At 43.7% G+C, this 21906-nt stretch overlaps 1 protein-coding gene across 18 annotated transcripts in view; it reads left to right on the top strand.

Annotated features, from left to right (window-relative positions):
- Positions 1 to 21906, top strand: part of ERC1 (ELKS/RAB6-interacting/CAST family member 1) — a 546952-nt gene that overhangs the window by 104528 nt on the left and 420518 nt on the right. For 10 of the 18 annotated variants that reach the window (XM_073320595.1, XM_073320483.1, XM_073320533.1 and 7 more), the window contains one exon: positions 7270 to 7686. In XM_073320595.1, coding sequence (XP_073176696.1) covers positions 7270 to 7686 — 417 coding nt within the window. Of the gene's footprint in view, positions 1 to 435; positions 466 to 3698; positions 4085 to 7269; positions 7687 to 21906 lie in introns of those variants that run through there. The other 8 variants (XR_012155892.1, XR_012155894.1, XM_073320517.1 and 5 more) reach the window with 2 other exon arrangements.

Below are 21906 nucleotides of genomic sequence, written 5' to 3'. Positions count from 1 at the left end.
TCTGGGTCGGAGCATGCTCAGTACAGATAAAAATCTTCGGAGAATTTAGCTGCCAAATTCTAACCAGTCTATACTGAGCATGTATGCATTTAGATTTTTTTGAAAGGCTTATTTCTTGGCCCGATTTTAAAGGTTTTTTCATATTTTTGCACAACACAGAGTACTTGTCATCCTATGCTGTGTAATGCAACAGAAGGTATGGACCCACTTCAGGCCATAGATAGAAGAGCTGTTTTATCATATGGCTCAGATTATTCCAGTTGCCAGTGAAAGTGTGTATACTACCTTTTAAATTATGTAATGCCACCAAGAACACGAGTTTGCAAACATCTTTCCAAGGTCCACTCTGCTTGGTATAGGAGAGATACCTGTTGGTAGTTGAGAGACACTCACACTCCATAGAAGGCATGATATTTTTTTTATTTCTCCTTACAGGTTGCCTTGGTAAGCCTTTGTATCCATCACGTAAGTGAATTGTTTTGTCCCTCCTGAAACCAAAGTTTCCCTGTTTTGTCCCCCCTGAAACTGAAAGCATCCAGTTCTGCGCAGAATGGAAGTTTAGGTTCAAGTCACAAGTCCAATCTTATTTCATAAAATATACTTGAAATTTCACCTGTATCAGTAGATTTAAAGCTGTTCCATGCACCCACCACTGGCACAGAAGATACTTCATCACAACTCTTGATGTTTTTAGTTAAAAAATTAATCTGTTCAGGGAAATCTGTCTATAATAGCTTACCAAGAAATTAATCGAATAGAATCACATTTTAGATTTTATGTTTTCAGAAAGTCCTAGTGTTGAGGTTTCTCTTAGTAGAGTGAGAGTAGATACCTTTAGAAATTCAGACATGGAATGGTAGCTGGTACTGGCTAGCTTAGAGTTATAAAAATAACTTTCCTTTGACTACTCTAGCATATTAGAGTGTTTGTGACTTCTGCCAGGAAGAACAAATTAATATATAACTTAGAAGCCCAGTGACCTGCTGAAAGTGTATTATGGTACAAAAGTGGTAGCCAAACAGAATTTTCAGGAAGCAGTTACTGGATCTGACAGCACTCAATTAAAATTTATTTGTTCTGCAGACTTTAAATTCTAAGAGTCAGATGTCTACATCTCAGTCTTGGTTTCTTTTGGACTACAGCACTATCAATTTGTTTACTCCTGTCTGTTCTTTTTTAGGATTTAAATTTACAGTGGGTGCTTTTTTCTAGTTTCTTGTGGATGTGTGGTTGCTTCATGACACCCCCTTAAACCAGATGAGTCATTCATGAGAGTCTGGTTCAGCAGACAGACGTACTACCAACAATCTTAAGCTCTTTATCTATAGAATTTGTTTACCTCCTTGCTCTTCTGCTGTCTCAGAGATAAATCATTGTAAGGTTTTTTAAATATACAAGTTAATTCGTTTGGCTCCCACTTAAATTAAATCCTGTTAGAATCATAGCTTTGCTTCCGAGCTAAGCTACACACTATAAAAATCACTTTGTCATTTCCATACAAATAAGGATTCTGGTGCCCCTGAGCCATCTTACAGTCAGCATGTAGTGTTTTTGGAATCAGCAAGTTCTGTTTCATCAGGGCCCTGCTGGACATCTGACATTAGCCCTTTTGTCAGTTTCTCTGCATGGGCTGCAGCTGAATGTCAGCAGGGACTCCCTTCAGATAGACAGGCTTTTGCCTTGAGTATGCATTCAGCAGAATCTGTATCTCAGAAATGTTGCCAAAATGAGAACACTTTGAGAACGAGAGAGAGAGAAAGACTTCCTTATTTTCTCTCATGATTTGCAATTGAGTTTTGCTTTAGTGGCCCTGGTTTCTCCTAATATTTGGAGCATGGTTGCTGCCCAGCTTTGTGTAGCTCATCCTTTTCCTGACATTTGGAATACTCTCATTTCAGGGAAGACTTATAAAGATAGCTTTTTAGAGAGGACTTTTAGTTTTCATATGTGCTGAGATGCTGGCAGGAAAAGCAAATTCATGATCTCATGTAGATTCTGCCAATTTCTGTGACTACTAAGCAGCTGAGATAGGGAGAACTTGTGGTGGAATCCCTCTACTGGTAATGCTTATCTCCCTGTAAGACACCATACAGTCATTCCAACTTCTGTTCTCAGAGGCTTTCTTTAACCTTGTGTAACGGGGTTGGGGCACCTCCTTGTGGCCATGTCTGGGGATTAACTCCTTTCTAGTCTGATGCCCCCTTTCTGTTGGTTGCTCACACTGCATTCCCCCTCACTCTCCAGGACTCTCAGTGCTCCTTCTTTGTGATTCAGCTCTTTGGAAGATCGATGCCCCTGAAGGGTAGGCCTATACAATGAAGTCCCACTGGATCACCTGTTTGTATGCTGTTCCAGACAGTCTTTCACTCCAAGGCTAGGTCCTGTGCCACTTTCCCAGCAGCTGGGAGGAAACCTGGAGTCGCCCACTACTATGTACTCCAGCCTAGGGACCCTATATCCAGCAACTATAGTCTGCTTGCTCCCAGACTCTGTTGTTGTTTCACTGGACTCCTTCCTTGCTCCCTTTTTTGTCTTCTGTTCCACCACCCTTGGTTTGCTGACCCTCCCAGGGGACTACTTCCCCTATTTGACATCATGGCAGACACTGTAGCCCTGAACAAACCTCCCTTCTCTCAGGGAGCAACTACAGACTACTTCCCCTGCAGCCCCTTTCTGTTCTCAGCTTCATCCTTTTATACAAGCCTAGCTTGCTCCCTTCCAGGTGAACTTCATCTTCCATTAGGCATTTTTGATTCCAGGCTGTGCTCCAAGTGCAGCATAAGAGGTTAATTGACCGAATTTAACCTGCTGTGTCTTGTGTGGGGTGGACATCCCATCACACCTTGATAAACCTAGTTTGCTATCATTTATATAGTATTTTTCTGTCCATTTTCCTTTTTCCCTTTAAGCTTTCTGTGCTCTATTGATCATAAAGGTACATGTACAAGCTACAGAGAGTACAAAGGTAACTCAGTCTTTCCCAGTACTTAGCATTTTGCATCTAGAGAGTTCATAGAGAGTAGCTTGGTCATTGAACAGAGCCGCAGAGAACCACAAAAAACTTGTGTGTCATCCTGGTGATGTACTGGCATCTACATGTCATTAATCTGTCACAGTAAATAATTAGTTGTGTCATATATTGACAGTCATCATGACACAGTATTATGTAACATTGGCATGGTTTTCCCCTTGCTGCTGGGATAGGCAAGGAACTCCTTCCTCCCTTCTGGCTGCTAAAAAGGAAGTCTTCCTCCTCATCTTCTTGACTGCTGGGAGGGGAAGGGGTGTGTCGCCTCTTTCTACCTTGACCTGACCTGGCTGCTGAGACAGAAGGAAGAAGATGTCTGTTGCTCTCTTTCTATTTTAGTCACACTTTCCTTCAACAGGAGGGAAGTCAAATTAGGGCTTGCCACACCACCAGTTCATTTATCTCAGTGCTTTTGGAACTGCATTGAATACACTGAGCAACATAGTATGCTTTTGTGATAGTGCTTTTCTTTCTACAGGATTTTGATCAGACCCAGAGGTTCAGAGTTTTGTATGCCAGCACATCAAGAACTGAATGAGTTATATCAGCTTTGAGTTGACTATCCCGCTAAGACTTGCAGGGTAATCACTTGCATTTCATCTCAAAGATTCTCTCTCTACCTTTTCATCTGCAGAGGGCTAACTCACTAAAGAGGGAATTCTTCATGTTCAGTGACATCTAAAGACACTGTCAAGTACTGTAGGTTTCAATTTTTGCCTACTCTTAAAATTGAGATTTGTTAACAATATGTTAAAAACTACAGCATCTTCTTCATGGAAACTGAAAGTATTGAGTGTTAAAAATATTAAAGGCATTACAAAAATAGTCTTACATTTATTTTGAGATCATGTGAGACACTTGCAATGAGCTCTTTCAAGCTTGTGTGAGGTTTCAAATGAATTCAGGATCTGAAACTAGGCTTAGCTTTTCAGTGGCCAATATTAGGTGGATTTATAAATAATATGTTCCCTTTCTTTCCCAGGGAATTGCAGTGATTAAAGAATGCAGGCAGAGAAGTGGATGAGAAACAGTGGTAAAACTCAGTTTATGAGGGAAGTGAGTATGTCCTATTTAAAATTTAGAAGAACAGTATGCCCACCCAAAGAACCACCTTATAGTTCATACCAATAGGGCACTGTTCCATTGGTATCAAAAACAGAAAAGCAGCCTATTAGCCAGCAGACAAAAGAACTCTAGAGAGCAATAATATACTGGGAAGAAGACCGTATCAATTTTCCTGCATCTTAATTTACTGCTACACTGCATACTATCTTTTTTTTTCTTCATTTAAGTAGTTCAGAGTACGTAATTGTAAGCAGTAATTCATAAACCTATTGCTGATCTCTTATTTGCAAACTATTTAGCTCTTCTTTCTTCCTAGGAAACATACTTTGACTACATTTGCAAGTTACTGACCCTTCCACAGGGTACAGCATAACTCTGTTGTCCTCACCCATGAATCTGAAATGACAGGAATCCCATAAGTGCTGCTTCTATTAGCATCAACATTTTTCTCTTTAACTATTACCCTATTTGAACTACTTAAAATAGCTTTCAGTTTCTCAGCTCAGATGTTGATTGTTTGCATCTGTGGAAAATCATTCATGCTGAATTTGGGGAGATGTTTCCCTGGGGTACAGCTTTGCCTGAGACATGATCCTACATCAATTAGATTATAAAAATTCAAGTCTAGGAAGTTTGTTGTGGTGACTTCTTTTTAGTTAGGGTTATAAATAGCCTAAGACTGATTCTGTGGCAGTACAGGAAGCCACTCTGCTGTTCTAATGCATGTGGCGGCAATTCAGAGGAAGCTGCTTCTCCTGCCTTCCTGGAGGGAGGAAAGTGACAGAGTGGGGGCGAGGTCAGTGTAGATACATGTGAAATATGGATGTTAAGCAGACCATGCTCTGTGGTTGAAATGGGATGAGTATAGTTTCCCAAATAAAGATAAGTTCCATTTTGGTGTATAGACTGGCTACCTTAGGTATTTGCACTGAGCTTAGTGGAGCACTTTCCAATTGTTTGGTGCAAATTCTCTTGTTAGCAGTGCAGCCCCATTGGTATTGCAGTGGTGTAAATTAGGAGAATGTGAATGCATGAAATTTGTTTTTACAATTTAGTCTGCATGGATGAGTTGGATAAACTGTAGTAGTTTGGCTGCCCGCCTTCCTCCTCATTCACATAACATGCTTGCTGTTGCTCTTCTGAGCTTTAAAGTGTGGAGGTGTAATGACATTTTTGTCTGGAATGCAGCTTGGAGAAGTGACACTGGCAATTGTTTCAAAGAAGATTGAAAGCTAAAAGTGCTTTACAATTCCAGGTTGTGGTGTGCTCAGCGCATAAGTTTTCTTCCATTTTGCAAGTAAATGAGTGGGTAGAAATTCAGATTATCACATACACTTTACCTTACAGCACACAACAAATAATGATCCATATTCAGGAATACACCTCTGTGAGAGATCCAGAACCATCATTATAACTTAAGTACTATTTTCTGCTGAACTGAAACAGCAACTGTCAAGTATCATAAAATTACGAATAGAAGAAAAGGTCAAATAAGTCTCAAAAGCTTGAGATAACTCCCTTTGGGGGGGGGGGGGAGATCCCAAATAACGGGGTTTGGAGTGTTTGAGCTCTCACATAGTGAGGAAAGTAGTACCGAAATAGTTGTTTACAGCCCCACAAACTGCCTTCATACATCAGTACCTACAATACCAGTAGCTGTTAAAACTACAAAGATAGACTAAATTCATGTGTTTATGAAGTAGCAAATATCTCTTACTCCCTGTTCCCTTTTTCATAGGAATATGCAACAAACAAATTACTGGAGGAATCCTACAGTCTCCTTGATTACATCTCCTGTGCATTATACATCTTGCAGTGAAACTCACTTTCTGTATTTAACTTTCAAATAGAAGGTCCCTTCCCGGAGTGGTTTATTTGGATTTTATTTAGATTATAAACTGCTGGGCTATTTTGCCTTCTGTACATCAGCCAGCCAAGAGATGACTCTTATGAAACCTGTCATTTCTAGTGCTTACACTATTGCTACCACTGGTTGCATCTGTGCTGTTTTTGGAAGTTGCTGTAATATAGGCACTTATTTTTCTAGTGTCGAATTCAATTCAGCTGGCCTGTTCAATGGCAAACTGAATGTTGTCAGTCCCTTTGCCTTTCCCAAGAAAAGAGGATAGTTTTGTGGTTGTCTCAGATTTGTCAGTCAGACCTCCTTTCTATTTTTACATCTTCTACAAACTTCCTGTCTTGCCTGGATATTATTTCATTCAGTGCCTTGTTTTTTTCTCTGTAAATGGAAATAATGCTTACCAGCTCACAGAGCAGATACATCTACACAGCAAAACAAAAAAACAACTATGAACCCCATGGAAGCAAGTCTCAGAGCTCGACTTGGATTCATGGTACTCACACTATGGGGCTAAAAATTACAGTGTAGACTTTCCCACTTGGGCTGGAGCCTGGACTCTGAGATATAGCTCCCTCACTGGATTTCAGAGCCCAGAACATCTACACTGCTATTTTTAGCCCCATAGCAGGAGTCCTACAAGCCTGAATCAGACCAGGCTTTGAGATTCTCTACCGTGTGTGTGTGTGTGTGTATAGCTGCATTGTAATAGAGCGAATTGTTCTGCAGTCCTATGCTGACATCTTTTTAATAATAATGATTATTGAGGGATGGGAAACAAAATGTAGAACTAACTTTTTTAAATAATTTGATATTGCTTGTTCAAGATCTACCACAGTGTTTCCTCCGTCACTCTATTAGAATGTCAGCACTAACAACCAGTGTCTCTTTACTCCTTGTTTGTTTGCTGATGTCCACAAGGAATTGCTCTACTTCTTGGACCTTTGATGCTGAAATGAGATGAACTGAGAATAACAGATTAGCAAAGTGTTCACTTATACTTTTCAGTATACTAATTTTTCCTGGTAATACTCTTCCATTCTGGACATTGACTTGCACAGGTGGGTGGAGATAGGGGAATTACATGTAAGAGGATCTTTCTCCGTCATTCAGGGCCTTACAATTTGCAGCTCAATAATTCCCCAACCCCACACCCCCAAAGTTGGGGAAATTATAGTTATCTGCTGTCAAAAATGTTGAGTGTTGGCAGCTTTTGTGTATTCCTTCTGACTGATCGGTCAAGAGGATTCAAGCAGCCCATGTATTTACAATTTTTCACTAAGGAAGGGAATTCACTGATTTAGTTTTCTGCTTCCAGCACATGCAGATGACGATCCAGGCTCTCCAGGATGAGCTTCGGATCCAGCGGGACCTGAACCAGCTGTTCCAGCAGGACAGCAGCAGTAGAGCCAGTGAACCATTTGTGGCAGAGCTGACAGAGGAGAACTTCCAACGGCTTCATGCAGAGCATGAGCGCCAAGCCAAGGAACTTTTCCTGCTGCGCAAAACCTTAGAAGAGATGGAACTGCGCATTGAGACTCAGAAGCAGACCTTAAATGCCCGTGATGAGTCCATCAAAAAACTGCTGGAGATGTTGCAGAGTAAAGGACTGTCTTCAAAAGCCACAGAGGAGGATCATGAGCGGACAAGACGGTTGGCTGAAGCAGAGATGCATGTCCACCACCTGGAGAGCCTGCTGGAACAGAAGGAGAAGGAAAACAATATGCTGAGAGAGGTGAGTGACTCAGACATTAGTTTATCTCAAAAATAATTCATTCCATGAGCGATCTTCCTGTCCCTGCTTTCCAGCGTTAATCTCTGCTAATTCATGCTTGTATACCTTCCATTCCTTTTCTGATATTCACCCTTTCACCACTGTGGGATCAGCATTTCCCATCATGGATAGGCTGCAGATTAAAAAATAATCTGATGGGGTTTGTCCCCTAAATTAAAACCTCTCAGTGGTTTCTCTTGTTTGTTTTTGTGTCCTGTCCCCCCGCCCCGTCCCCTCCCAGCTCTTGTTTGCCTTTACTCCCCACATGAAGCTGTGGAAGTTCACTATCACAGGAATGTAACGTTCATTCAACTTTTTTTTTTTTTTTTTTTAAATTGAGAGCAAACATCTACCTGTATTTGGGAAAGCACTGAGAGAAATCTTGGCAGCATTAATGGATGATCACTCTACAGTTTCCATGGAAACAGTTGACTTGCTGTGAAAGGTTTTTGTGATAAAAACATTAGCTACCTCAGATGCACAGCCAAAAAAGGTTATTTAAAGGAACACAGTTGCAAAAATTTATAACAAAACAGTACTTAGATATGTATTCTATATTGTGGACATATGATGACAAGCATTCTTAAGTATAAATCACCCACAACCAGTTATAATGAAATCTATACTAGTCCTTTAAACAGTACTTATCTATCTTAGAGAAATACATGAAAATCAGCAATGTGCATCCCTCAGTCTGCAGCCAGCGTCATTAAATTTCTTGTCACTGTATTTCCCCTATTACCTGTAGATAATGTAACAGGTAACTCTGAAAATGCTGGCATTTTCCTGTTGATACATGGATTCAACAAAGGCAAAGTTTTCCAAAAAGTTAGGGTTGCAGAATTATCATGATGGCACATAAAAATTTGGTAACTGAACATACAGTGACAAAGCTCTGTCCTTGCCTCCGTGGGTCCCATGTTTTCTGGTGGATTTCGCTAGCCTCAGAGGCTCACTGTGACCCTCCACATAACCCTTCTTTCTCTAGAGACAAGGGTCACAGTCTACTGAGCCATTTTCATCATATGCCAGCGAGGGAGGTAAGGAGAAGTTATCCTTCCTTCCACAGTCTCTGTTGTCTCCCAGTCTCAGTGATTAATCAGGGGGCAAAGGTGGGGGTGGAGCCCAGGCCCACCCTCTACTCCAGGCTCCAGCCCAGGGATCCTAACAGTATCAGCTAAGGTAGTTGCCCTTTTAGAAACATGACATGTACAATTCCCTGGGCTACTTCCCCCACAGCAGCCCTCACTTCCTCAAGCTCCACTTCACCCTTACCTCAGGGCCTCCTTCCTTGTGCTTGATATGGTGTATACTACTCAGCCTCTCCAATAGCACAACTTCCTTCCACAGCTCCTGACATGCACACCCACCTGCCTGACTGGGAGGCTTTTAACTAGTTTCAGCCAGCCCCTGATTGGCTTCAGGTGTCCCAATCAACCTACCCTTCTCCCTGCCTTCTGGAAAGTTCTTAATTGGCCGCAGGTGTCTTAATTGACCGGGAGCAGCTTCCATTTCACTTAACCTGGTCTTATTGGGATTTGTTTAGCCTGGAGCTAATATATCTATCTCCCACTACTTTTCTATAGCCATCTGGCCTTGCCCCATCACAATACATATAGCTAGGTTCATAATCTCAAATCAATGAAGGCTACACTCAGAAGGACCTCAAGACTTCTGGAATATGCTGCTCAAATAGTTTCACTTTTGTTTCTACTGCCTGTCCCTCCCTTCTCACAATTCTCTCCAGACTTCTTCTCCTTGTCCAGATCTATTCCGCTCTCAACAATCTTCTATTCATTGAACTTTTTGAAACTTTGCACTTTTAGAGAGAGGTAAGGGAGTGACTCAGTATACACAAATTTGCATATGGACAATAGGGTTGAGGTCTGTTATTTCTCATCTCTCTATATTATTTATTTAAAAACATTTTTGCTGTTAACAAGCATGTCATCTCTGGAGACAGAAATCCACAGTTTGAGAACTGCAAAATTAAGCATCTCTTAATTTTAATTATTATTCTAGACTGAGCACTGAGTCCTATTGGGTAGATAGAAAGATTAACCTAAATAATCTATACAGAAAATTGGGTCCCTAATCCATGAACTATTGGAACTTATTTACAAAATTTTTCTTAAACATTACATGAGTATATTGTCTCATACTATAGAATTAGAATTTATAATCCTTATTCCATCATGAGATATATTTGAGCTATAATGTATCTTAATTAAAATGATCTTTAGATGCTTTTTGAGGAAAAATCCTATTTTATAAAAAAAAAAATCCAATTTTTAATTTTTTTAAAAAAGTGGTGTGACCGTGGGGGAAAGAGGGGGGATTTGTAAAGCTGTTCTAAGGAAGTTACAGGATTGCCACCTCACTTCTGTGCTGCCTTCAGAGCCCAGGTCTGAAGACAGCAGCTGCAGAGCTTCCTGGAGGTGAAGGTGAGTTTGATTTTGCCCTGCTGCTGGGAGCACCCCAGCCAGGGGCTCCTAGCTGCTCGTCCTGGCTGGCTGGGAGGGACAGGATTTGCTCTTCCCCTACATGGCCACTCTTGACGGGAGATGGGACCCAGCTCTGGGTACTTTCCCTGGCTGCAGGAAGCTCTGCAGCTGGGCAGCACCCCTGGAGCTTCCTGTAGCTGGAGGAGATTCCCGGAGGTGGGTCTGATCTCCCCTGTGCTCCTGGGAGTGCCCAACCTAGACCTCACCCACTGTAACTTGAGATCATTGCTCCTTGTTCTGTCATCTGCCACCACTGAGAACAGCCTAGCTCCATCGTCTTTGGAACCCACCTACAGGTAGTTGGTAATTGCTATCAAATTCCCCCTCACTCTTCTCTTCTGCAGACTAAATAAGCCCAGTTCCCTCAACCTCTTCTCATAAATCATGTGCCCCAGCCTCCTAATCATTTTCGTTGCCCTCTGCTGGACTCTCTCCAATTTGACCACATCCTTTCTATAGTGGGCGGCCCAAAACTGGACACAGTACTCCAGATGTGGCCTTACCAGTGCTGAATAGAGTGGAATAATCACTTTCCTCGATCTGCTGGCAGTGCGCCTACTAATGCAGCCCAATATGCTGTTAGCCTTCTTGGCAACAAGGGCACACTGCTGACTCATATCTTGCTCCTTGTCCACTGTAACCCCTAGGTCCTTTTCTGCCGCTTAGCCATTTGGTCCCCAGCCTGTAGCAATGCATGGGATTCTTCGTCCTAAGTGCAGGATTCTGCACTTGTCCTTGTTGAACCTCATCAGATTTCTTTTGGCCCAGTCCTCCAATTTGTCTAGGTCACTGTGGACCCTATCCCTACCGTCCAGCATATCTACCTCTCCCCACAGCTTAGTGTCATCTGCGAACTTGCTGAGAGTGCATCCCATCATCCAGATCATTAATGAAGATGTTGAACAAAACTGGCCCCAGGACCGACCCCTGTGGCACTTTGCTTGATACTGGCTGCCAACTAGACATCGAGCTGTTGATCGTTATCCACAGAGCCCGACGATCTAGCCAGTTTTCGATCTACCTTAAGTCCATTCATCCAATCCATACTTCTTTAACTTGCTGGCAAGAATACTGTGGGAGGTCATATCAAAAGCTTTGTTAAAGTCAAGGTATACCATGTACACCGTTTTCCCTATATCCACAAAGCCAGTTATCTCATCATAGAAGGCAATCAGGTTGGTCAGGCATGACTTGCCCTTGGTGAATCAGTGTTGACTATTTTAATCACCTTCCTCTACTCCAAGTGCTTCCACCTGGATTCGTAGAGAACCTGCTCCATGATTTTTCTGGGTACTGAGGTGAAGCTGACCTGTCTGTAGTTCCTCTTATTCTCCATCTTCCCTTTTAAAAAGATGGGCACTATATTTGCCTTTTTCCAATTGCCATGAGTTTTCAAAGATAATGGCCAATGGCTCTGCAATCACATTAGCCAACTCCCTCAGCACCCTCGGATGCATTGCATCCAGCCCCATGGACTTTTGTATATCCAGCTTTTCTAAATTGTCCTTAACCTGTTCTTTCACCACTGAGGGCTGCTCCACTCCTCCCCATACTGTGGTGTCCAGTGAAGACTGAGGGGAAAAAAAAAAAGCATTGAGTACTTCAACTTTTTCCACATCATCTGTCGCTAGGTTGCTTCCCCATTTCAGTAAGGTCTCACACTTTCCCTGACCACCTCCTGCTTGCTAACATACCTGTAGAAACCCTTCTTGTTACCCTTCACATCCCTTGCTAGCTGCAACTCCAGTTCAGCTTTGGCCTTCCTGTTTACACCCCTGCATGCTCAAAGAATATTTTTATACTTCTCCATAGTCATCTGTCCAAGTTTCCACTTCTGGTAAGCTTCCTTTTTGTGTTTAAGCTCACCAAAGATTTCTCTGTTAGGGCAAGCTGGTTGCCTGCCATATTTGTTGTTCTTTCTGCACATCGGGATGGTTTGTTCCTGCGCCCTCAGTAAAGCTTCTTTAAAATACATCCAGCTCTCCTGGACTCCTTTCCCCTTCATATTAGCCTTCCAGAGGATCCTGCCCATCAGCTCCCTTAGGGAGTCAAAGATCAGACCCACCTCCACCTCCGGAAGCCTCCTCTGGCTGCAGGAAGCTCCAATGCTATTTCCCAGCCCTGGAGCTTCCTAGAGTAGAGGGAATTACCTGGCGGTGGGTCTGATCTCCCCCTGAGAATGGCCGTGTAGGGGAAGAACAAATCCTGTCCCTCCCCAGCCCAGCCGGGACTAGCAGCTACGAGCCTCCTGCTGGGGCGCTCACAGCAGCACAGGGGAGATTGGATTTCACAGAGAAGGACTTATTTCACGGTCCGTGACACGTTTTTCTCAGCTGTGAAATTGGTAGGGCCCTACTAATACATAATTGTCACTTCTAAATACTTATCAATCTTATACTTCTAGAATCCTAAAATTTAAATCTGTTTAGCATACAAAGATTATATGTGATATCACATGTTAATCTTGACATCACACAAGAAATGAATGATAAAATGAACTAGTAGGCTACAATTGCTTAATGGAAAATAGGTCTTGTCAAACAGACCTTATTTCATTTTTTTTTTTTTTTTTATTTTTTTGAGATTGCAAGTTTGGTTGGTAAAGGTGACTGTATAGATATAATATATCTCGTCTTTTGTAAGGCATTTGACTAGTTTCCACATGACATTCTGAGTAAAAAGTTAATACTGTATGGTACCAATGAAGTACACATTAAATGGGCGAAGGATTGGCTAACTGATAGATCTCAAAAAGTAGTTGTTAATGGGGAATTTTCATTGAATGGGAATGTTTCTAGTGGAGTTCCACAAGGATCTGTTTTAGGCCTGATATTATTTAACACTTTCATCAATGGTCTAGAATAAAATATAACATCATTGCTGATAAAATTTATAAATGGCAAAAAGATTGGGGAGTGGTAAATAGTAAGCATAGGGCAGTTATATAAAGCAAACTGGATCACGTAGTACGCCGGGCCCAATCAAATAGGCATTTTAGTACAACCCAATGCAATGTCATACATCTAGGAAAAAGATTTGCATTTAGTACAAATGCAAATCTCCAAGGTACCTTGGAGAGATGAGTACTCCTAAGCGTTTACTATTATTACTCTTGGATGAATTCTGCACCACTCTGTGGGTGCAGAATTCATATCATCCACAGATTTCTTTACTCCCTGCGGAAAAATGGGGAAGCAAAGAAATCTTTGGGTGAGACTCATCCCTTCCCTGGCAGCCTAGGCGTGTCTGTTCGAGTGCCGGGAGCAGCCAGCAGAGATGTAAATCACCACAGGGGGTAGGGCTGGGCGTGTGTGCGTGGAGACACATTAATCACCACCAGGGGGCGGGGTTGGTTGGGCATGCATGGGCACAAGAGAGACTCTGTCCATCTAGCTCACCCAGAGTGGAGGGATAGGGCTTCTGGTTGTTCAGAGGTAGGTGTGAGGCAGGCTCTGTCCCCTCAGGCAGAAAAGAAATGTAGCAGCCTGCCTACATAGTTGTTAATGTTCCTATTCATTGATGAAGTGAGCTGTAGCTCACGAAAGCTTATGCTCAAATAAATTGGTTAGTCTCTAAGGTGCCATAAGTACTCCTTTTCTTTTTGCAGAAATTAATGTTGTGTATGCAGAATTTCCTCCCTCCCCCGAAATGGGATGCAGAGTTGCTGGCTGCCACTAGGGGCTGCTGCACCAGACAGAGCCCAGCTCACAAATAGAAAACACTGCTGGGGGGAGGGGGAGGGAACTGGCGGGTTCCCAGCAGCTGCAGTTCTTGGCAGGCCCTGAGGGAAGGCGATAGCGGTGCACAGGAAACTCCATGCAAGCCTGGGGCCCAGCATAAGGCTGTTTCTCCTTCTGGATACCAATGTCTGGGCTGGGTCAGAGAGGGTCTGTGGCTGGACTGTGGGGGGGGCCCTGCAGCTGGGTTCTGGGTGCGGGGAGAGGATGCAGGTGCTTGGGCTAGGGGGGCCCCTGCAGCTGGGCTCTGGGGGGGGGGCACAGCTGGCCTATGGGGGGTGTAGGTGACTGTGGTGGAGTGCCACACAGCTGGGCTCTGGAAGAGTGGGGGCAGAGAAATATATATTGTATGTGCTTTGTGGTCAAGTTGAAGTGGGGACCTTAACTTTTGCAAGTCCTGGATCTTCCCTCCACACCCTCCCTACCCCCATTTTAACTATGTTGTATCAATGGATGTTTGGATTTAAAATTCCTATTTTAAAGGGGAAAAACTCCACCATACATAAGTGTGCATTTCAAGCAGTCACTTGTGTGATATGTACAATAAATGTAACCGTGTCTCCAAAGTATGATTACTTTAACACCTGCGCGGCTTAAGTGCAATCTTAATGGCTCTGCTTCAGTGTTAATAGACAATTGAATTGATGTCTTGTAGTCAGCAGCAGAATGACTGGGCTGAGAAGGAGGTCAGGGTGTACATCTGCTTTACAGTGGCCTGTTTCAAATTTCCCAGGCTTTCAAGGCCGCTGCACAATTTGGAACACCAAGTCCAACAGCTGTAGTATTTGAATTGAATGTGTTCTAATGACATATATAGACTATTGGGATGGGGGAGGAGTAAGTGGCTGAAGTCTCTCAACTGCTACCTCTTAACCTGTTCTTAAAATTGAAGATTCTACAAACTCTGCATATATGCACTAAATGCAATTTTAAATAGTCATAATAAATGTATATATAATTATATGTGGAGTTGATAGAACCACCAATAGTTAATGTTGCCTGACAGTTTCCATTACAGGACCCTGTTTTCATTTCCTTATGCCTTTGCCAAACTTTTCCAGAGGTCTGTCTTAAGCTGTTTTTAAGATTTAGCTAAAACAGTTCTGTCATTTTTGAGAATGAGGTTGGAGAAAAATATGTTTTGCTTATGTTACCAAAAAACAAACATCCCCCTTCTGTCTCTTTTTGAGAAGTTCTTGCACCTCCACGATTTGAAGCAGGGATTTGAAATTTGGCAGGAGAGTTGCTCTTGTGTTTAGAGTGAGCCTTTTTCTGTCCTGGTGAAAATGTACTGAAATTTGGCCATATAATTAGCCTCTGAAAACATCTCAGTTCACACAGGGTTAAAAGAGAATTGTCAGAGTGGGGCATCTAAATTCTCCAATTTGGTCTTACTGAGCATGCTTAATCCCCTCACAGCTCCTGTATGCCAACCAGACTGTACATGTTCCATCCCACAGCTTGGGCATGGGGTGGTGCTGAGCAGGATTTCCCTGTAATTACTCCTCCTGATTACTGGAGGCCTCAGGGAGATTCTTCCATGTGCTCTCCTTCTGTTGGCATCTTGTCAGTCAGGAGGAGGAGGAGAAAGCATTTGATCAGAAAGCTGAGAGAAGTTTGTGGTGGGGATGAGGTTTTTTGTTTGTTTTTGGGGTGGATTTTTTTTTTTTTTTTTTTTGCGTGAACCGATGGTGGAAAGGGAGGTAGGAGCCAGAGAACTAGGGGATGTGGGGGTTGAGTAGGAGCAGAGGTGGACTAAGATGGGAGATGGGGGGGGAGGAGGTTTGAATAGGAGTTGAAGTGGGATGAGGGGACAGAAGATGGGGTAGTGGTAAGGAGGGCAGGAAGTGGGAGCACATGGGGCTGGTGTCACAGGGGAAAAGCTGTCTGAAACCAATAGAGAAAACTCTCCTCTAAAACAGTGCTCAGGAAATAAATCAGGGATGTGTAATGAATGAGGCAATAGTTTGTAGGATCCCAGTCTTGTTTGTTGCAGAAGTTGGAAGATGTGTGTGGCGAATGAGGTAGGCAATTGCAGAAAGAGAATAGATTGTCTCATGGTTAAGGAAGTTAACTATCACGCTTGAGAACTGGATTCCATCCCTGCCTGTGCCACACAAGTCTTAGGTGATGCTGAGCAAATCACTTAAACCAAAATGTTCTAAATTGACGTTAATTGTATGTTGTTCATTTTTTAGGAACCTTGAGTCATCCAAGGCCAGATTTGCAAAGTAGTGAGTGTTCACAACTGCAACTGACATCCTTTGAAGATGTATTTTGAATATACAAAGTGCTATAAAAATGCTAAATGAAAAAATTAATAATTTTATATTCAGTGCTGGGGTTAGATGTTGTGCATTAAATAAAGGCCACAGAGTGAATGAAATGGATAAAAAGAAATATTGAATAACTGTCACTTCACTGAATGAGGTGTTACTCCTGTGGAAAAAATCCGAGTGAGATAATATAATGAAAGACTCCATCATAACACACATGCACAATAGGGCTGAATTAAGGTTGCCTGGACCACCTAAATTCTGGCATTCCCTAACTTTTCAGTGCTTGACTTTTTCCAACCTTACTGTTTTTAATTAGGTTGGTGTATGTGTTTTTTTTCCTTTATGTAACATATAAAGTGTGCATATTTTGATGGTATCCTTTTCCCTCATCTTTCATATGTTGGTTGTCATCTGAGGTTGTAGGATCTCGGCAGAGCAGGAACAGTCTATGTTTGGAAAGTACCTATCACGTGGTAGATGCTACTGCAATACAAATAACCTTAGTTAGAACTAATATTTTTCATACTGAGCACTGGTACTGCTCCTTATTGAGGACTATTTACATGGCCGGTTATAGTTTAAATTTCAACTGTTTTTGACATTTTCTGGTCAGAAAATATATGGTCAGAATTTGTCAGCCCTTGGATTTTCCAGTGCACACAGGGTACACTTCATCACAATTATATTTTAGACACAGTATTGTTGTTAAACTATATTAATTGCTCATCTTGATAATCAGCCGTAGGAATTAGTTATATTGATGTTTTCCTTCTAAGGAAGTGATGCTTCCTTGTCTACCTACTTGGCAAATTTACATGCCATACACAGCTGTCCAGTGACTACTCTGTCTGAATGTGAAAGTTTACTAGAGATGGACCAAACATCAGAAGAGGAATGTAACTCTTCTCATAATATTCTACTAAATATGTGGTGTGAACCTTTCTTGGCTATTCCACTAATCAGATAGGATTTTGTTTTTTGAAAGTACATTTTGTTCATGATTTACCTTACATGAAAAACTGTCAGACCTTTGAGTCCTAGGTTATTCAGAGAGAAGCCATAGTGAGATCTAGTTTCAAGTGGTTATTAAAAATCCTCTGAGTTGATGCATGATAGATGTCAGGAACCATATGTTGTCTTGAAATAACACGGAACAGAAATTTTGATAATGGGGTCTTCAGTGTAGCAAAACATAGAACAAAATCCACGATGGCTGGAAGTTGAAGCTAGACGTATACAGACGAGAAATAAGATGCATATTTTTAGCAGTGAGGGTAATTAACTGTTGGAACTACTTACCAAGGGTTTCCATCACTGGAAAATTTTAAATCAAGTTTGTTTTTTCTAGGGCTGTCAAGCGATTAAAAACATTAATCACGATTAATCGCACTGTTAAACAATAATAGAATAGCATTTATTTAAATATTTTTGGATGTTTTCTATATTTTCAATATATTGATTTCAATTACAATATAGAATACAAAGTGTATAGTGCTCACTTTATATTTATTTTTGATTACAAATATTTTCAGTGTAAAAAAAAGTGTTTTCAATTCACCTAATACAAGTAGTGTAGTGCAATCTCTTTATCATGAAAGTTGAACTTACAAATGTATAATTAGGTACAAAAAAAAACTGCATTCAAAAATAAAACAGTGTAAAACTTCAGAGCATACAAGTCCACTCAGTCCTACTTCAGCCAATTGCGCAGACAAACAAGTTTGGTTACAATTTGCAGGAGATAATGCTGCCCGCTTCTTGTTTACAATGTCACCTAAAAGTGAGAACTGGCTTTTGCATAGCTCTATTGTAGCCGGTGTCACAAGATATTTACATGCCAGATGCACTAAAGATTCATATGTCCCTTTATACTTCAACCACCATTCCAGAGGACATGCATCCATGTTGATGACAGGTTCTGCTCGATAACTATTCAAAGCAGAGCAGACAGACACACATGTTCATTTTCATTATCTGAGTCAGATGCCACCAGCAGAAGGGTGATTCTCTTTTGGTCTTTTGGGTTCTGTAGTTTCCGCATCTGAATGTTGCTCTTTTAAGACTTCTGAAAGCTCCATACCTCATCCCTCTCAGATTTTAGAACGCACTTCAGATTCTTAAACCTTGGGTCAAGTGCTGTAGCTATCTTTACAAATCACACATTGGTACCTTCTTTGTTTTGTCAAATCTGCAGTGAAAATGTTCTTAAAACGAACATGTGCTGGGTCATCATCCGAGACTGCTATAACATGAAATATATGGCAGAATTCAGATAAAACAGAACAGGAGACATACAATTCTCCCCCCAAGGAGTTCAGTCACAAATTTAATTAATGCATTATTTTTTTAACGAGCATCATCAGCATGGAAGCATGTCCCCTGGAATGGTGGCTGAAGCATGAAGGGGCATGCGAATGTTTAGCACATCTGGCACGTAAATACTTTGCAATGTTGGCTACAAAAGTGCCATGTGAACACCTGTTCTCACTTTCAGGTGACATTGTAAATAAGAAGCAGGCAGCATTATCTCCTGTAAATGTAAACAAACTTGTTCTTCGAGTGATTGCTCATGTGCCTTCCAGAGTAAGTGTGCGTGCTCACCAAGTGCACCAGTGCCAGAAGTTTTTCGCTTAGCAGTACCCGTAGTGGAGCGCCCCAGTGACCCCTGGAGTGGCGCCACCATGGTGTGGTATAAGGGGTGCTGAGCGCTCCCCGGCTCCCAGATCCTTCTTGCCGCTAGTGTCGGTGCATCGGAACTGCTGTGCTCCAGCTCTTCTCTGTAGCCTTTCCTGTTTGGACTGTTTAGTTCTGTATATCGTTAGTACCTGTAGTTTTAAAAGTAAAATAATAATATTAAAGTAGAAGAGCCTCTAATAACTGCTCCTGGCTTGGGGCTTGCCCCGTGCCCCGGGCTTTAAGTTGTGCGTCACTTGTAAACAGTCTATGCCCATAAGTGACCCGCACACTAGTTGCTTATGCTGTTTTGCAGAAACCCAAAATTTGCAGATCGTTTAAGTCCTGAACTAAGAAGCAATGGGATATATGGCTCTGAGCCATATTGATGGAGTAGGCCCTGACCCTGACACTGCTGCGCCGCTCCGAGTCAGCACCGAGCACCGTAACGTTGGTGTGTGGCAACCCAGCGGTGCCTTCCACCAGCCAGCACTGCTCCCCATCCACAGGACACTAAGAAGATGAAGAAGTGACCTTCTCCATCAAGATACCGGGATAAAGCTGGGGGCAAGCTTAGATCTGCGCGGGACAGCTCTTGATCCCCATTGGACTCGCGGTCTCCGACTCATGTAGAGCAGCCCACTCTGAACTGGCCTCTGGACGCCAGTGGCCACATACAGGTACCCTCCACACCGGAGGCCCTGCAGGCAGCTCAAGACGTAATGTCTGTTTCGGTACCAGCTGCACCGACCCCAGCAGCTCCCCAGTCCAGAGGCAAACTGGCGCTCGGACCACTGCAGTCGTCACCTGGTCTGTACCGCTCATGGTCGCGGAAAGGATCCAGATGCTGCTCTTCGCTGAGTGACCACCCCGCTCGCAGCCCACACTGGTCTCCGCCTACCCCCACCCAATTGGCTGACTGGGTGTCGAGCAACAGGGACTTGAGGCACCACTCCGCATCTAGGGAGCGCAGGCCTCAAGGTCAGAGCACGTACCTCCGGGACCGATGGCACCGGAGGTCGCCAACTCCGAGAAGCTGCTGTAGCCCCTTGCGGTTCCAATGTCAATGCCGCTTGCGGTTTTCGTCCCAGTTGAGGTCCTTGGCATGGCACTGCTCCCGCAGCCCCAGGCATAGATTGCTGGCAACCAGCTACAGCAGATCCACCCAACGGCACCATTCGCAGAGCAGCTACTACAGATGGTACTCCCGCTCCTTTACACGGGACTCGTGGTCTCAGGCCTGGCACCGCTACTCATCCCCATCCTTGGATAGCGGTCATTCGTGCATCAACCCAGCCGCCCCTCAGAGCCGGCAGCCAGCGGAACAGATGAATCTGGCGGGGCAGCCTGCTCCAACGGTGCCGCAACACGTGCAATGGCACCAGGCTTCCTGGCCAGCGGCCTAGTACCAGTGGACCCCACAGGCCCCGACGCAGACCCCGCAGGTGGCTCGCTTGGTAGCCAAGGCCTCAGACCATCAGCCTCCCTCTCTCAGCCCCCCAGGAGGGGGTCAGTGGAGTGCCAAGGCCAGCCCACTCCCACCCCTAAGAATAAGGACTCGAGGAGGCTAGACTTGTTTGGTAGGAAGCTTTATTCTTCAAGCTTTCAACTGAGGGTGGCAAACCACCAAGACCTTCTGGGCAGATATGATTTTAACTTATGGAGCTCAGTGCCAACGTTTACATACTCCCTCCAGGAATGTGATAGGAAGGAGTATAAGGCCCTGGTGGAGGAGGGCACCGCGGCTGCCAGAGCAGCCCTTCAGGCAGCGTCGGACACAGTGGACACAGCAGCAAGAACCATGGCCTCTGCAGTGTCCATGAGGAGAACATCATGGCTCCTGCTGTCCGGATTGTCCAGTGAGGCACAGAACTCCTTACAGGACCTGCCGTTTGATGGCAAGGCCCTGTTTGCAGAACAAACGGACCTGAAGATACATGGTCTGAAGGACTCCCACACAACCTTAACGACTCTTGGCCCCTATGTCCTGGCCCCGGCCAGGACCAAATTCAAGCCTCAGCAGGCCCCCAGCCAAGATACCCACTCCTGGCATGAACCTTCTTACAGGAAATCTAGAATCTATAGGAAATGTCCACAGTGGCAGTCTCAGTCCGCCCTCCAGCCTGGCCCCTCTAAGAGCAAGCAGGCGGGTAAGCACCCATTTTGATGGGACGCCCAGGGATGACTTACCAGTCTGCACCAGGAATCCGCCCACCCTACCCTTCTCCAACCGTCTTTACACATTCCTCCCACAGTGGTCTCTGCCGATCTCAGACCGCTGGGTCCTCAATACCATCTCCCAGGGCTATACACTCCAATTTCTGCCTACCCCACCTACCCATCCCTCTTCAGGAACCCCTCTCACGAGAGCCTAGTCGAGGAAGAGGTGAGGTGGCTCCTTCACCGGGGAGCGGTGGAGGTGATGCCTGCGGAGTTCAGGTACAAAAGGTGGTACTCCTGCTATTTCCTTATCCTGAAGGCCAAAGGGGGCCTCAGGTACATGGTAAAAGTCAAGTTCTGCATGGTCTCCCTGGCCTCCATTATTCCCTCCCTGGATCCCAGAGACTGGTATGCTGCCCTCAATCTCCAAGACGCGTACTTCCACATTCACATATTTGGGGGCCACAGGCATTTCCTCTGCTTCACAGTAGGACAGGAACACTACCAGTTCACCGTCCTCCCGTTTGGCCTCTTAGCGGCACCCAGAGTCTTCACAAAGTGTATGTCTTTGGTGGCGGCCTACCTCAGAAGTCGGGGGTGGGTCCAGATCTTCCCCTATCTCAAAGACTGGTTGGTCAAAGGCAGCTCCAGATCGCAGGTACAGGACCATGTAACACTTCTCCTGTCCACAATCACCAGACTGAGGCTGTTGGTAAACAACATAAAATCTACATTAGTACTGGTACAATGAATAGAGCTCATTGGCACAATTCTTGATGCAACATCAGCCAGAGCTCCCCTCCGCTAGACAGTTTCGAAACCTTGAGG

The sequence above is a fragment of the Lepidochelys kempii genome, chromosome 1 (genome assembly GCF_965140265.1).
Source record: "Lepidochelys kempii isolate rLepKem1 chromosome 1, rLepKem1.hap2, whole genome shotgun sequence".
Lineage (NCBI taxonomy): Eukaryota > Metazoa > Chordata > Testudines > Cheloniidae > Lepidochelys > Lepidochelys kempii.
This window is presented reverse-complemented; position numbering and strand designations above follow the sequence as displayed.